Here is a 17500-nt window from a genome sequence, read left to right on the forward strand (position 1 = left end):
ATTATATATGTACATCGATGATCGTTTTATTGTATGTTTAACCTTAACCTACCGCAAAGTGTATACCCTTACCCCCTCTCTCTTTCTCTTTGGTTCATTTAAAAATCCATAGAAGAGAAGTGTGCGGAAGCTAAGTGTTATCGATATCTCCTCCTTTTTTCGAGCTGAAGCGTGTGCGTAGGCACGTGTCACATGCTACCTACGCTATTCCTAACGGTTACCAACCACGGGTTTCTCGCGGTTTCTTGCTTTTTCTTCTTTGCCTTCGACGATAAGACGACGGTTGTTGTCGTCGTCGTCGTCGTCGTCGTCGTCGTCGTCGTCGTCGTCCTCGTCGTCGTTGCCGTCGTTTGCTGTCGTCGTCGTCGCCGTCGTTGTCGCCGTCGCCGGCTACACGTACGTACATACGTAAATACATACATACATACATACATATACGTACGAACGTACCGTTATCACGATTCATGGTGTACTTTGATTCTTTTTTTAGCTTTTACGCATCAACGGAGAGAAGTGCCGCTAGTGATGGGTTCTTATACTGTTAAATTGTACGTGTCGATTATACGCTACTTATACATACAAACGGAGAAAGAGAGAGAGAGAGAGAGAAATAGGCAGATAGATAGAGATAGATAGATAGATAGAGAGATAGAGAGAGAGAGAGAGAGGGAGAGAGAGAGACTAGTCGGTTTCAGTCATTGTGATGTAACGTACAGGAGAGAATGGACCAACGAACGAGAAGAAGGGGTGGATAAAGGGGGTCGTACCATGGGGGGTAAGGGGAGGGAAAGGGGGTAGCACAGAGAGAGAGAGAGAGAGAGTAGAAACGGCCTCCTCTCCAGCAGGCCATTGCGCCACGTGCTTTTCGCGGCGAAACTATGCGGCAGCACACCCGCACCGAATTTATGAATGGGAGAAGCCTATTGACAGATTGCCGCACACCGATAACTCGACGGACACGTCCCTGTCGTTTGAGCAGCAACGTGTTAAAACCAACGATAACACATAACTCGACGATACGTTTTAAACGGTCGATTCACGTTCCATCTTCTCCTCCTCTTCCCTTCTGATCGTCCTCGTCGACCTCGTCATTCTCGTCCTCGTCCTCGTCCTCGTCCTTCTACGAACGACGAACAACAGAGGACAATATTTTGCACGATAACGAAAAACGCGCACGGTAGCGCCCGAGTTTCGTACTATTTCGTTTTATTTATCCATCCTCGTAGCTACTTTAGCACACGCTTTTCGACGATTATCTCTCGAAAATGGACGATGCGTACGATACATAGCTTTTACGTATATATACACGTGTGTATGTGTGTGTGTGTGTGTGTGTGTGTGTGTGTATCAATGAGCGTACTACAAAACGATGAAGCACTAGCGACACTCGAAACCTATGTAAATATATAACTTTTCGAATATTGTACGTAGCATTTTCGAGATCTCTCTTTCAACGAGAGTACTTCTCTCTCTCTCTCTCTCTCTCTCTCTCTCTCTCTCTCTCTCTCTCTCTCTTTCGATTTCTACGATTTCGAAAATATTTTCACGATGAAAAATATGTCACGTCTATTAGCATCAATGAATCTAATTACACATTGTCGTATCGTTCTTTATCAAATGATTTAGAAATAAATAAAGAAAGACGATCTTAAAAGAACGTCTTCGAAGAAACGAAATAGACAGATATCGTTGTGAAGGAAGAAGAAGATCGTAGAAGCCGACCGTCGGAAAGTTTTCGAAGGCGAACGTCGCGTTATAATACGCATTTATTTGTCTCCACGAATAATGGTTTACCGGCGAAACAAAATTTTCTGATATAACAAGCCCTGACCTTACGATTTTTTTTTTCTGTTTCTTTTTTCTTTCTCCGTCCCCCACCCCATCCCACCACCTTAAACGATGTAACATAATACCATATGGTAAAGAATTGGCGGACGATAAATGAAGTTATGTTAACTCGATGATGTCCTTTGAGAAAAATTGAACGGATTACATTTCTCCTCTCTAACCGACTCCCCCCCCCCGTCATTGCTGCTATTAGAAACAACTTTGGAACTAATACTTCTTACTCCACGTTGAGAATTTCTACTGACAATCGGTGAACCGTCGGCTAACAATTCCTCTCCCTACCTAACTCTCTCCCTCTCCGATCAATGCGAATGCAGTATTAGTTCGTCGGCAGAACTATCTTCCTTCTCTCTCTCTATCTCTCTCTCTCTCTTGCGCGCGCGCGTCCGATAGTCGAATATATGTATATACATATATATACATATATATACATACATACATACATACATACATACATACATACATACATATATATATATCACTATATATACTAGAGATCCTTCGAAACTTTCATCAATTTCGTCCTGCCTTTTAGTCCTCCAATGATTCTCTTACGTAACGCCTTCCACACGCGTATACTTTTTTCATGAATTAATACACACACATACATACAAACAAACCACGAATAAAATTGTTTACGCGCGTATCTGAGTTAAAATCAAAAAAATAAGATTGCTTCGAAAAAGTATCATTGTTTGCTTTTGACAAAAAAAAAAAAAAAAAAAAAAAAAGTATATGCCACACACACACACACATATTATTTCTTCTACCAAACGAATAGATTATTTTTCGTAGGACGTGTTAAATCGAGTTGCAGGAAGCGAACGACTGTAGAATCGAACTTTGCGCGGGCATCGTATTTCGATAGCTGACGCGACGGAAAGGATTGATCCCCGAGTATTTCATGTTGGACACGATTATCTTTATCGCTTAAAAATATTCTTATATATATATATAATAAAATATAAAAAAAAAGGAAAGAAAAAGAAGAAAAAGAAATAGATGAAAGAAAAAAAAGACAAAATATATAGAGAAAGAGAGAGAAAGAGAGAGAGAGAGATAGAGAGAGAGAGAGAGAGAGAGAGAGAGAGAGAGAGAGAAGATAATACGAGTCTTGTTTGAGACAAAAAAAAAGGACGAGCATTAAAAAAATATGTACATATTCCTAAAAATATCTCTATAAGAGATAGAAATAAAAAATAGAGATTACTAAATACATAAATAAATATATATATATATATATATATATACATATATATATAGAAAGAGAGAGAGAGAGAGAGAGAGAGAGAGAAAGAAAAAAAAGAGGATTCGGATTGTTGTCGTCGTAGTAACCATGACTACGCTGCCCCTTCGGTGGTTGGTCATAAACGTGCCCACCTCCATTGCCACCTCCACCAGCTAAGTACAGCAGCATTGCACAGCATAGCATAGCATAGCATAGCATAACATAACATAACATAACATGAGTATAGCAGAGCAGAGCAGAGCAGAGCTCGTAGAAACGAACGAGCGTTTTCTCAACGGCGCCGGTGGCCAAGTAAAAGAGAAGAGGAGGCGGCTGCCTCTAGGCAGATATCTCTTTCTCTCTTACGCGCTGCTACTTTATCCCCACCTAGCGGCCAAACGGCGACCCACGACCCAGCGTCGCTCTGCCATAGTCACCTCACACAGCGCACTCCCCACCTCTTGCTTGCGCCTTCCTCAGTGTTGAACGTGCGAGCGCAACTTATAATACACGTATATATTATATATATATATATATATACACATAACAGCAGTATACGTATACACACATGCATAGATAGATATATATATATATATATATATGGAAATAAATGTGAATATATATATATATATATATATATATATATATATATATGCGCACACAGAGAAATACGTACGCATGGACTCTCTCATCCCTCCTTCACTCTACGTTATCATCGCAGCCACCGTCATCGTCGCTGTCGCCGTTCTACCTCCTAACTCCTCCTCCTCCTCCTCCTCCTCTTCATGCACCTACCTCTCATCCACCTCCTCTCCTCCGCGCCACCCCAACAGCCCCAGGCCAAGGAAACGCGGGATCGCTTCGAATTCAAACTACCGAACACGAGGTTACCACGCGTCAAATCTGACACTCGGACTACGATGTGTTGTTTACGCGCTCGCCGTTTCTCTCTCGCAAATCAAATCAAAACGTGGCCCGTTGTTCTAGTTTCTTTTTCGACGTTACATTACCATTACGGAATATAAAATCTATCTACTTTTTTCTTTTTTTTTTCTTTTTTTTTTTTTTTTTTTTTTTTTACAAAGAATAGAATTGCGTCTGGATTTATATACGTACTTTGTTCTCTCCTCCTTTCAACCCCCCCCACCTCCCCCTCTCTCTATCTCTCTTATATGAAATAGATGAAATAGAGTGAGAGAGAGAGAGAGAGAGAGAGAGAAAGAAAGAGATCTAACGAATGAAGAAGATTAATATACGAGGATCGCCATAACGTTGAAAATTTCAAAGCATGAAAATATTTTATTAAGATTTTCTTTTCTTTATACGAACGATACAATTTATCTGAAATTTTTCTTTCGTCTTTGATTTATCGTCTTCTTTTATCGAAACGCGAACGAAAGTAAATGAGAAAGAAAAAGAGAAAGAAAGAAAGAGAGAGAGAGAGAGAGAGAGAGAGAGAGAGAGAGAGGGAGGGAGGGAGAAAAAAAGAGAATTAAAATGATTGAGTTTAAAGATTTTCGAGTGTTACATTTGAAAAATTTTTATAAAAAAGATGGCGAGAATAAGTATAGGAAGGAAGTCGTTCTCGAGTCTCGCCGTCGGCGATCGACCAGCGACGGTCGCCGTTCCTCTCTCTCTCTCTCTCTCTCTCTCTCTTTTTCTCTCTCTCTTTCTTTCTTTCTCTCTCTCTCTCTCTCTCTCTCTCTCTCTCTCTCTCTGTCTCGCGGTTGCAATAACCTCGAAAAAGTCAGTTTCGGAGGAAGAGAGAAGAGGAATCGTAGGAACGTAGACCGAGCTTACTGGTCACGATGGACGACGACGACGACGACGACGACGATGACGACGACGACGACGACGACGGTGATGGTGACGACGATGACGGTAACAACGATGACGAAGATGAGACGACAAGGAAGACGACAAGGAAGACGACAAGGAAGACGACAAGGAAGACGACAAGGAAGACGACGACGACGACGACGACAACGACGACGACGACGATGACGACGACGAAGACAACGACAACGACAACGACAACGACGAAGACGACGACGACGAAGCAGAAGAAGAATGTTATAAAACCAAGATTATTCTTGCACGACACTCACCTGACCAACGTCGCACCACATTATTATTTCGCTGGCACCGACGACAGCATCTTGATTCGCTCGTGCACCATACACAGTTTGTCTCGGATGGTAGCTCGGTTCTCAAGTGAGGAAACACGTTTGGGGTGGAATCGAGATTCCACCAGGGCCGCAGCGAGCGTCGCTGCCGTCCACGATCCGGCTTCTCTTCTCTTCTTTCTATCCTTATTTTCTCACACGCAGCAACGTATCGAGCAAGCTGTCCCACTGTCTCTCTATCTCTCTATCTATCTATCTATATATCTATCTATATATCTATCTATCTACCTATCTATCTATTTATCTATATATCTATCTATCTGTCTGTCTATCTTTATCTCCGTTTAACACAAGATCTTTTTTCTTTCTTCTTTTCTTCCCTTTTTTTTTTTTATTTCTTTCTTCCTCTTCCTTTCTTCGACGAACGACGGACACTCGCGTTCGAGCGCTCGTCCGAAACGAAATTTGATCCACGCCCGAAATATATGTCGCGTCACACACAGTGCTTAGCGTTAAGAATTATTATATGTATATATATATACATATATATATACATATATATATATATAAGGTCCTCTACTTTCTCGTTACTCACGTCCCTTCGTATCGTAGTAATACATAATCACACAACACGATGTCACACCGAGTGAACGATAAATACGACGCGAGACTCAGCGACAAGAGCCGAGTTGCGGCTAGCTGGCCATGCAAAGCATTACTGAGGTACTCTGACAAAACAGTCCTCGGCCGAGTGCCGCCGCTCGGTTTTCCCCCGAGTAAGGCTTCGTTCGTTTCCGCCATAGCTCGGCCCACCTGCACTTCGCTACGGCCGGCAATACCGTATCTATCGTATCTCGGTGCCCCGTGTATTTATACTAGTCGATTCTAGTTAACGTTTACCCATTTATATATCATACGTATCCAATGTTCTTCCCTGTCTCTTTTACGTATCACTCGTGATCGAGAATCGGGATCTACGAGTGATCCTTCTCGTTCCTATATACTAAAAAATTTATTTTTTTTTCTTCATGAAACACGAATTCATCATAACTTTCATTGACTTTTCTTCTTATTTTTCTTTTTCTTTTTTTCTTTTTTTTTCTCCTCCTTTCTGATCACTGCCATAGTTTCGTACTTCGAGATACATTTATCTCGAAATAATTTTTAAACGATAGGTGGACACGTGCGCGTACATATACACGAAGTATTATCTTCTATCACGTGAATCGATCAACGTTCTTTGTGAATGAAACGTTCGTCCACGGAAAGGGCTCCCGTTATCATCGGCTAAGGTAGTAAAATTCTAATGACTATACTCGGAGACTCCGTGGCCCCGTGCCTTCGATGACGAGATGATAGCTCTTATTATATCTCGTTCTAAGGATAATTCCGGAAAACGGAGTAACGTTGTACTGCCAAAAAATACGGGGGGAAAAAAAAAAAGAAAAAGAAAGAAAGAAAGATCCTTTCGAAACTTTTACTTAGTCTTTAAAAATACTTTCCCTTTCTGCTAGTATATTGTGTTTTCGGTTGAGTCGAGATTGTGAACGAACGTACAAGAATATTTCTTAACGTCGACGTTTCACCACCGACATTATCCATCGTCCACAAGAGTTTCGGCTTTTAATAAATTACATATAAAACTCTATTGTACACGTCGAACGGCACATATTGTCCGCGTTCGAATGGGAGATTTCGTTTAAGCGGATGGGCGAGCTCTATTCACGCCTCGTAAATTAACTGTATAATTAATATTGAATATTCCCCGATTGTTTATATACCTTTCAATATTTTCTGTAAAAGGAAGTGCATTATTTAATCCCGAGCGTTCGACGCCCGAGTCTCTTGTATTTATTAAAGTCCGTTATTGATTATTTCCAATAAAAAAAAAGATACGAGAAAGAAAATACGAAAAAAATTAGAACAATTAGATGAAACAAAAAAAAAAAAGAAAAAAATTAAAAAAAAAAAGAAAGCTCGATTTCAATGGCAACAAGAGGAGGAAAATCCTAAATCGATCCTACAAATAAAAAGAATTTTTCTTGCAAAAGGATCCTCGTCCGATCGATAAGATAAATCCGACGGATTGAAAGATTGTCGAGAAAAAAAAAAAAGAAGAAAGTTAAGAAAGAAAGAGAGAGAGAGAGAGAGAGAAAGAGAGAGAGAGAGAAATGAGTTCTGTCCTCCCCCGAAGGAGCAAAGAGAATTAATCCTTTGTAGAGATCGACGAGCGTCGATAGATACGGTCCTGGGACAGTTGACTGTATACGACCAACAGGCAAAGAGCGTTAGCTCTCGACTAAGACCTCGTCGCCGCTTCGGTCGACTCGACGCCCCGCCTCGCCTCGCTCCGCCCCGCTAACACTCGGCTTCGCTCGGCTCGTTTCGACTGTCTCGCTCGCGCTCTCTCTCTCTCTCTCTCTCTCACTCTTTCTCTCTCTCTCTCTCTCGATTGCTTGCTCGCTCGCTCGCTCTCTCTCTCTCTCTCTCTCTCTCACTCTCTCTCTCTCTGTAAGCGCTCGACGGAGCCTTCCAACGGCAGAGCGTAGCTTCGCGTAGCTTCGTTCGCGCGCCACCTTCTATACGACAAACAGCCTAAGAAAATTCACTGGCAACATTTTTATTCTCTGTCGGTCGAACGGCGATCGTCAACGGGACGTCTCGAGCGCGATCCAAGACCTCGCTACGAGCTACGTCGATGCGAGTTCGTCGGGCACTTATACTCCGATCTGCGATACTTTGAATTTTCCGCGACATTCCGAGTTACGTCGGCCTCGAGGGGAGCGCGCCTCGTGCTTTGCCGTACCAGAAAGAAAGAGAGAGAGAGAGAGAGAGAGAGATAAAGAGTTAGAGAGACAGAGAGAAAGAGAGAGAGAGAGAGAGATAGGGAGAAAGAGACGGAGAGATTCTTGCGTGTTATTTCATAATAAAGAAAAAGAGAAAGAAGAGAAGGAAGAAAGAAAGAAAGAAAGAAAGAAAGAGAAGGAATATAGAGTCGATGCGAAGTAAAATTACAATTTTTTATTTCCCCTTTTCTTTTTTTTTTCTTTTTTTCTTCCTCTCTTTTTTTTTCTTTTTTTCTTTTCTTTTTTTTTTTTTTTATTTCTTTTGCTCCGTAAAGAGAAAGAAAAATCGGAAAAGAAAAAATAAGAAAAAAAATGTTGGAAAATCCAAGGAAATTTCCCGCTCGAAAATGGCCGTAAGTAAAAGTAGACCGCTCGCAGAACGTTTTACGAGCGTCTTCGAAAGCCAAGAGAGTCCTCCTACTCTACTTCCGGCCTCGATTTCGAGACATCGAAACGACTTCTCTTCCCATTTTCCCGCCACTAGTCGTAGGGGATTCTGAGGAGAGAGAGAGAGAGAGAGAGAGAGAGAGAGAAAGATCAAGAGATCGTACTATATAATAGGAAAAACTTGAGATACTCCAGAGTAGACTCGAAAATACGTACATATAGATAGATATATAAAATATATATATAATATATATATATTATATATATAAATAAGTATATATAAATATATGTACATACATATATATATAAACTTAATATATATATATATGTATATATATATATATATATATGTATATATATATATATATATATGCATTTACGTAGTATATGTATTATATTTACATATATACATATATTTACATACATATATATATGTATATGCATATATTTATGTATTTATGTATGTAGTAATACGTAGAAATGCGGCTCGTGTCGTAAGTAAACTCAGTGCGTCGAGTATGACGATATCGTCGCGTATGTATCCTATATATATATATATATATATATATATATTATATATATAAATGTATATATTCGTGTGTGTATATACACGATAGAATAGAGCTTGTTTACACGCGCGATTCACCTTCGAATCGGAAGCTCGCGGAAGGTGAGACGAGACGCGCGGGTTACGACGAAATCGACGATTCTCTGTTTCTAACGACGCGATGTTGAACGACGTGGGAGAAAAAGGGGGAGGGGGAAGGAAGAAAAAGAAAAAGAAAAAAAAAGAGGGATAAGAAAAAAGTCAGCGAAGAAACGAAAGATGAAAATAAAAAGGAATAGAGAGAGAAGAAAGAAAGAAAGAAGAAAAAAGGAAAGAGAAGAGAGCGAAAGAAGGAAAAGAAAAGGAAGGAAAAAGAAAAAGAAAAAGAAAAAGAAAGAGGAATGGATAGGAAAGAAAAGTGAAGGAAAGGGTAGGGAAGGGAAGGGAAAAATGAAACGATAAGAATTCACGATCGAGATATTCCGTCTAAGGTTCATAAATTAAAAGCACCTGTTTATATATACGAGCGAACAGAACGAAAGAAGGTGTAAAGTGGGAGAAGGAAAGAAAGAAAGAAAGAAAGAAAGAAACAAACAAACAAATAAAAGAAAGGAAGGAAGGTAGGAAGGAAGGAAAGAGCGAACACGAGTGCGTGAGAGAGAGAAAGAGAAATAGAAAGAGAAAAAGAGAAAGAGAAAGAGAGAGAGAGAGAGAGAATTATATACACGAGACAGGTGCACGTTCCTCTAATCGACTAATTCGTCCATGCGACCCTTTTGCGATTATCGATAAAAAGAGACAGAGATAGTAACAGAAACAGAAGAGACAGAAGGGGAAAGAGTGAGAGAGAACAACGACAAATAAGTGAATGATTAAAGAGAAATAAGGCAGATTGTGTATGGGGCGGAGGTGAAGGGGAGGGGAGGTGGTTATGGGTAGTAATGGAGTTGGAGGGAAAGAGGATAGAAGAAAGAAGGATAACAAGACGGAAACAGGGAAGGGACGATCTGCATTAATAGGGAGCGACCGATCGGAAGCTCGTTAAGAATTCCAATGTGCAATGACGATAAGGATCGGTAATCAGATCCTTCTTCTCCTTATTCCCGCGAATATCCTCTTCCGCCTTAACGTCCTAAGCGCAGAGGACAGGAGAGGGGATTGGGGGTTCGGGAGGAGGAATTAATTCATTCGCGATTCCTTTTGAATATAATCGAGTTTCGTGGCGTTAACTCTAAGCGTCACCGTTATATCGCGCGTGGATATTTCCATAATAGGTGTGCGTACGATCGTTCAATTAATTCGATTATTAATTTATCGACGGGTCAACATTTAAACGTCTACTACACAACAAATTCACACCTTTGTAGTATTCCTTTTATATGCGTGTATGCACGCGCGCGCGCATTGTTTTTTTTCCGCGTCCAAGCGAAAATTTGTTCTTTTTTTTTTTTTTTTTTTTCTAATTACATTCGACGATCCTTTTTCTTATTTTCCTTTTTATTTATTTTTTCTTTTCTTTTCTTTTTTTTTTTTCTTCTTTTTTTCTTCTTTTTCCTAACGATCTCCTTGTGCTCTTTCTAATGGGACAAATCTTTTCTTTCAAAGTACCTCTCCTCTACTTCGAATCTACGATAAAGAATTTATTTCATTTATTTTATCTCGTGGATCTTTTATTCTGAATTAATTTGTTTTTTTGTTTTCCTTTTGTTCTCTTTTTTCTTTTTTTTTTCTTTTGTATTTTCTTTCTTTCCTTCTTCCTAACGATTTCCTGTTGCATGTAATGTTAATGATTTTTTGCAAAGATCCTTCCGTTCTAATCGCTAATAAAAGAGACGAAAGGAAGAAAGAAAAAAAGAAAGAAAGAAAAAAAGAAAGAAACAATGAACGAACTCGTGAATATATTCGAATATATGTACATACGGGAGAATCGGTTATACGCGCGTAGGTAGTACTTACACACCTCGTGCATCTTATCTTTTGCTCGCGCACGACGATAAGGCTGTCCTTATCAGCGATAAAGTCTTTTCGATGCTCAAAGCCTATCTACGAACGAGTGCGTGAGTTTTGCCAAGTGTACGTTTCCAGTCGTATGCATATATATCTCTTTCTAAATGTATAATAAACCATATATATATATATATATATATATACATATGTATATCTCATCTCTAATTTTATACTCTAAAATACTTGTTAAGAGAAATCAAAAAAGAAAAAGATAATACGTAACTATGTTATCGTAACGCCTACTTTTAAAGAGAGATGTATCGTCTAAGAATTTACACGAGATGTTCGATTTGTGACATTGCCCTTGAAACTATTATGTATTTAGATAAATACATACAAGTGTATATATATATATATATATATATATATATATATATTTAGGTATATACATATATACATATGTACATATATATATGTATATATATATACACAATATATTTGTGTATATATTTATACTTCAATATGTATTATATATATGCATATACTTTATATATATATAAAGATGCAAAGAGAAGGATCGGCGGTGCATCCACGAGAATCTTGCAGTAGGTCAGGAAAGTCAGAAAAGGAAGAAGAATATCGTTTCCCTTTCCTTTTAGATTTAAAGAGACGTAAAGTTTCTCTCTCTCTCTCTCTCTCTCTCTTTTCTTACTTTTTCTCTTTTTCTCTTTTTCTCCCAGAAGATGAGGCAGACGCACGTCGGAAATTTCGTCCGAGAGGATTTAAAGTTACGAGCCACGCCAAGCCAAGTCCTTATTCGCGGTGCAGGAAGTTTAGCCTTTACCTCTATTAATTTCTTTCCGTTCTCTGAAAGTCTCGTAAAGGGGTAGAAGCGAAGGAGGAGGGAAAAGGGAAAAGAGGAAGACGGTGGTGGTGGCGGTGGTGGTAATGTAGGTGGTAGTGGTGATGGTGGTGATGGTGATGGTACGGAGAGAATTGCAACGGAAGTGATTTCCTTTGCTCTCCATACTCTCCTTCTTCTCTTCTTCTTCTTCTTCTTCTTCCTCTTCCTCCTCTTTTATCTGGAAAATATCTTCTGTTAAATGCAACGTTAACCAAAAACCGTTCGTCTTTCTCCTAGTAAACAAACGTATACGCGTATTATCTAAAAGTTATTTACGTAAGTAAATACGAACGATAATGCAATCTTCGAATATACCTTTTTGTTTCCCTTTTCTAGATATCCCATTAATATTCAATATTACGTATTTCGGATTGGATTATATAAAAATGGTATAGAAGTTAATATACTATGGATGGGACGGTTTTCATGTAACAAATGAAATGGAAAAGTTCGATTGGTATCGTTCGATATGGGTTTTGCGAAAGGGGTCGCGTGATCTCATAATTAAATTCTGGCGGGAAAGTCAATCGAAGAATTCAAAGTAGTTATATACATAGATATTCTTTTTATTTCCGTTCGTTGTTCTTCGATCGGAATGAGAAAAGGGATGAAAGAATGAAAAAGCAAAAGAAATAAAGAGAGAGAGAGAGAGAGAGAGAGAGAGAGAGAGAGAAAGAGAGAGAGACAGACAGAGAGGTATTGTAACTCGCTCTCGATTAATCTCTTTCGTAAAGGGAGGATGAGAGGGAGGGAGGGAGGGAGGGTCGATGTACCGCGCGGTTGTAGAGAATCGTAGTCGCATAAAACGTTAGTCTGCCCTCAGCAATTCCTCCCGCCCCTTCAACCCTTTCCCCCTTTTTCTCCCCAACCCCTTCTTCCTCATCCTCTTACTTCCATCTTTCTTTCATCCTCCTTTAACCCTGACCTCCCGTAAAATACACGGAGAAAAAGACTTTTCCAGCGTGTACGCACGACCGAGCGGAGTCGACTCCTTCTCTTTTTCCTCCTCCTCCTCTTCTTCCTCTTGCAGCACGTTGCTGCCCGTGGCCGAACTCATGAATGGACCGCGACTCTGCTCCTCCTCCTCCTCCTCCTCCCACCCATCCCACTCTCTCTCTCTCTCTCTCTCTCTCTCTCTCTCTCTCTCTCTTTCCACCCTTCTATTTACGAGCTCACCGACCCGACGCTTTTATCGTTGTCCTCCGTGACCGAAGTGGTTCCACTGCTCTCGAACGCTCAACTTTGCGATCGGATCTTACATAAATCGAGAGAATGTCTTTTTCTTTCCCTTTCTCTCTCTCTCTCTCTCTCTCTCTCTCTCTCTCTCTTTCTCTCTTCCTCTCAGATAAAAAGAAGAAGAAGAAGAATAAGAATAAGAATAAGAAGAAGAAGAAGAAGGAGGAGACGAAGGAGACGAAGAAGAAGAAAGAGAAGAAGAAAGAGATGGAGAATAGAAGGAAGGCGGTACTGTAAACATGCTCGCGGGCTCTGACTCCGAGCGCTCGGAGGTATTCGCATAAACTCCTAAACGGGGTCATTAATGCGAGTCGAGGGAGGAGGCTGGAGAGAGAAGAGAAGAGAGGAAGGGGAGATCCCCGCCTTGACCTACGACAAATTTCACGGCTCTCAAGTTCGAGTCCAGCCGTACGCGAGCGATCGCGTTGCCCTATCAGTTGGGATCATTAATGTATTCCAACGTTCTACGTATGGTACGTATCTACTATGTATCTACGTACCTACGTTTACATCTATGTACGTATACATATATATATATATATATATGTATATATGTATGTATGTATATATATGATCGTAGGTTAGGTCGCGTGCCCACGCGGTGTATGTATTCTCTCGCGTGTCTCTATGGTGGGAGAGAGACTTGGGGGAACTCGGGTTAGCGAGGAGGATGAAGAGGAGGTGGTGATGGTGGTGGTGGTGGAGGAGGAGGTCCGGTAACAGGAACCGAAGTGTCGTAAAACTAATCTCTCAGATACACACCAATTACGTAATCCCTATCTGATCTCTCTTTCCCTCCTTCTCCTCCTTTTCGTCCGGTCACCATCCTTCTCGCTCTTTCTCACTCATTAAACAACTTAGAGCTCCAGCACGCGTATCCTCTTTCGTGCCGCGTGCTATTCTCTCTTTCTCTCTCTCTCTCTCTCTCTCTCTCTCTCTTTCTCTCTCTCATTCTCATTCTCATTCTCTTTCTCTTTTTCTCACTCGTCTATCTCCGTTTACCAGCAATTCCACCGCTTCTGTGGCGGCCCGTTTATGCACGACCTGCCCCAACGTTCCTCATCGTCCCTCCCTCTCACACTCCTTCTTTCACTCTACCACATATAACATCCATAGCTAGTTTTCATCTCTCTCTCTCTCTCTCTCTCTCCCTCTCTTTTCCTCTCTACGAACGATGTCGCACCGCGTGCTGACTCGCGTCCATGCATTATAAATATCTCCAAATATCTCGCGTTCCTCGTTCTCCGATCGTCGACTCCCACCTTCTCTCTCTCTTTCTCTCTCAATCTCTCTCTCTCTCGCTCTCTCTCTCACTCACTCTCTTTGTACTTCCTTCTCGTACATACATACATACATACATACATACGTACATACGTACATACGTATATATACATATGTGCGTAGACACGCGGTATGCTCGTTGCGCGCGCCGTCGACGCGACGAGTAACGCTCTATCATCCGTCAAAACCCACGTGGTAGTGCTCTCCTCGTTTCTATGATAAGAATCGATAGACTGTTACTCTCGCGCCCTTTTCCAAGCACTTTACTTTTTTTCCTCCTTCCCTCCCGTCTCTCCTCCACCATTTATAAGCCATAGGCTATCACCGTCACCGCAATTGCCACAACTGTCATTATACGATTACTATTATGCTCGTATTCGTTTAGATTAATCATTCATAAACACATCTATTCGTATTATTATGATTAATACACGTGCGTATATCTGTCTATATATATGTATACGCTCATGTATATATGCGTGTGTGTGTGTATGCGCTCATACTCGCGTGTATATATGTGTGTACGTGTTTATAGTTACCACTTCCTATTGTTTTTTACTCTCTCCCCATTTTTTGCACCACCAGGAAATCACAAATCCGTTCGAACGATCGACCGACGGAGTATCGATCGAAAACCATAAGAGCCCTCGATTGCTCTTTCTACCGACAGAGGGCATATCTTTTGAGGATCAAAGTGTTTTTTTCTTCCTTTTGCTTCTTTTCTTCTTTTTTATTTTATTATCTCTCTACGATCAATTACGATATAATATACGTAAGATCGATGATTAATTTTATATGTCTGATAATAGTTAAAATTATATCCTTCGTAAACTTATAACTGGTATATGTCTCGTATTTATATCTGTTAAGTTTCATATAATTTTTTCTTTTCTTTTCTTATTCATCGTCATCTCATATCTGAGTATTAATGTCACTGAAGTACAATGTTATATACGATGCAACGTCTAATATATAATAATAGTAATTATATCACAGGTTTTACGTTATATACATTTTCGTTTGGATAAGAAAAAGAATTGGATTATTAAAGATTAATTTTTTACTTACTAAACTTAAGTTGAAGGGATGAACTGCTCTTTATTTCTTTTTTTTTTCTTTTTTGTCTTTTTCATAGAATACTTTATGAATGAATTTCCTGAATTCGTTAATATTATTCGAATCTCATGTGAATTTCGAGATACATATTTCGAGATATATAATTCGAGATATATATTACCTACTACATAGCAATTATCTATTAGTGTACATATATATATATATATATATATATCATACTTATATAATTAATTAATATTTCGTTTGATGTACATCATGTAATACATAACATAATCTATAAGATTTGAACATCAGTGCAATATACATACATACATACATACATACATACATACATACATACATACATACATACATACATACATACATACATACATGTACATATATATTTATTATATATATGTGTATATATATATATATATATATATATATATATATATATATACATATGTATGTATTCTCATAAATGACGTTTAACAGGTGAATCGATCGAATCAGTTGCACCTGTTTTCCCCCTTTCCGTGAAAGACTTCAATCGTGACAGAAGTTTCGTAGTCGACGCGTCAGCCCCGTTGACGATATCGAGACGATCGATGCGAAGGACGCACGACCGGACGTTTCGTGGGCATCTTTGACAGTGATCACAAGATCGTGAAGGTGCGATCTCTTTGTTATTGCGGTTACATGTCTTTCTTTTTTTCTATTTTTTTTCTTAAGCAATGCAGGTGATTGAATTCATTTCTTTTTTTTTCAATTAAAAATAATTGTTAGTGCATTTTAATGTATATATATATATATATATACATATATAAAATATACATTATTCTTTCTCTCTCTTTCTTTTGTAAATAAATATTTATATATTTAGAATGTATAATAATTAATAATATAATTGATAATATAATTAATAATAATAAAAAACCGAATACGTTCGTTTCGTCTTCTGACACTTTCTGCATCTTGCAAAAAGCGCTTGCCTCATTCTACTACTCAACGCTCAAGGTTGCCTGCTCGGTTAGCATTCCAAGTTTCGAAGCGATGAAAAGCATGTTTCTCATCGATGCCAAGCATCTTATATATATATATATATATATATATATATATATATATATATATATATATATATATATGTAATATACGCATATATATATATATTTATATATATGACTATATGCATAGGTATATGCCATAATAAAAAGCACATTTTCGTTTTTTTTTCGTAAAAATTTCTACGATACTCTCTACTATAATTAAATAACTACGAGATCTTGCACGACACTGACAATAATCCAAAGTAGAAAGAATTTAATAGTCTTGGAGGTCGAAAGAGGACCAGACCGAAGAGGGTTCTCACTTCTCATCAACAGCTGTCGCCTTTCTACTTGTTGAATTCGCTTTTCCTCGTTCATACGACTCTCTTTGTCTTTATCTTTCTTTCTCTCTTTCTCTCTCTCTCTCTCTCTCTCTTACACACACACACACACACACACACATTTGATCTCTATTTCTTTCTTTCAACTTCTTTCATTTTATTGTAGAAACTTACTATCAGAAATCAGTAGAACTTTTTCCAACGATAATATATTCAAACACGTTCTCTCTTTCTCTCTCTCTCTCTCTCTCCCTCTATCTATCTATCTATCTATCTCTTATAAATCTTACGTCAAAAAAAATATTATCTATGATCATTTAAAAGCACATTTATTATTTTCTATCTATGTATATTTCGTTGAGTTAAAAAGAATGGAGAAACTTTTGATTATTAATTCAATTACATTTTGAATACTCGATCAAAGTTATTATTACTTTCGGACTTTGATCTTGAACAGTAGAATTGTTTTCCTCCTCTCTATCCTCTCTCTCTCTCTCTCTCTCTCTCTCTCTCTCTCTCTCTCTCTCTCTCTCTCTCTCTCTCTCTCTCTCTCTCTCTCTCTCTCTCTCTCTCTCTCTCTAATTTCATGCAACAATTTTTTCCTTTTTGTATTTGATATATAAATTTTTACAAACGTTTACAAACTTCTTTATTCTATTTCTCTTTCTCTTTCCCTCTCTCTCTCTCTGTCTGCGTGCTTTTAA

At 39.0% G+C, this 17500-nt stretch overlaps 1 protein-coding gene across 1 annotated transcript in view; it reads right to left on the reverse strand.

The window, feature by feature from the left end:
• LOC124426284 (GATA zinc finger domain-containing protein 10-like) overlaps positions 1 to 5948 on the reverse strand; it is a 34117-nt gene extending 28169 nt beyond the window's left edge. The window contains exon 1 of the mRNA XM_046967787.1: positions 5185 to 5948. Within this exon, the coding sequence (XP_046823743.1) occupies positions 5185 to 5205 (21 nt within the window). The 5' untranslated portion in view covers positions 5206 to 5948. The remainder of the gene's footprint in view (positions 1 to 5184) is intronic.
• Positions 5949 to 17500: the final 11552 nt, after the last annotated feature.

Source organism: Vespa crabro, chromosome 8 (genome assembly GCF_910589235.1).
Source record: "Vespa crabro chromosome 8, iyVesCrab1.2, whole genome shotgun sequence".
NCBI lineage: Eukaryota > Metazoa > Arthropoda > Insecta > Hymenoptera > Vespidae > Vespa > Vespa crabro.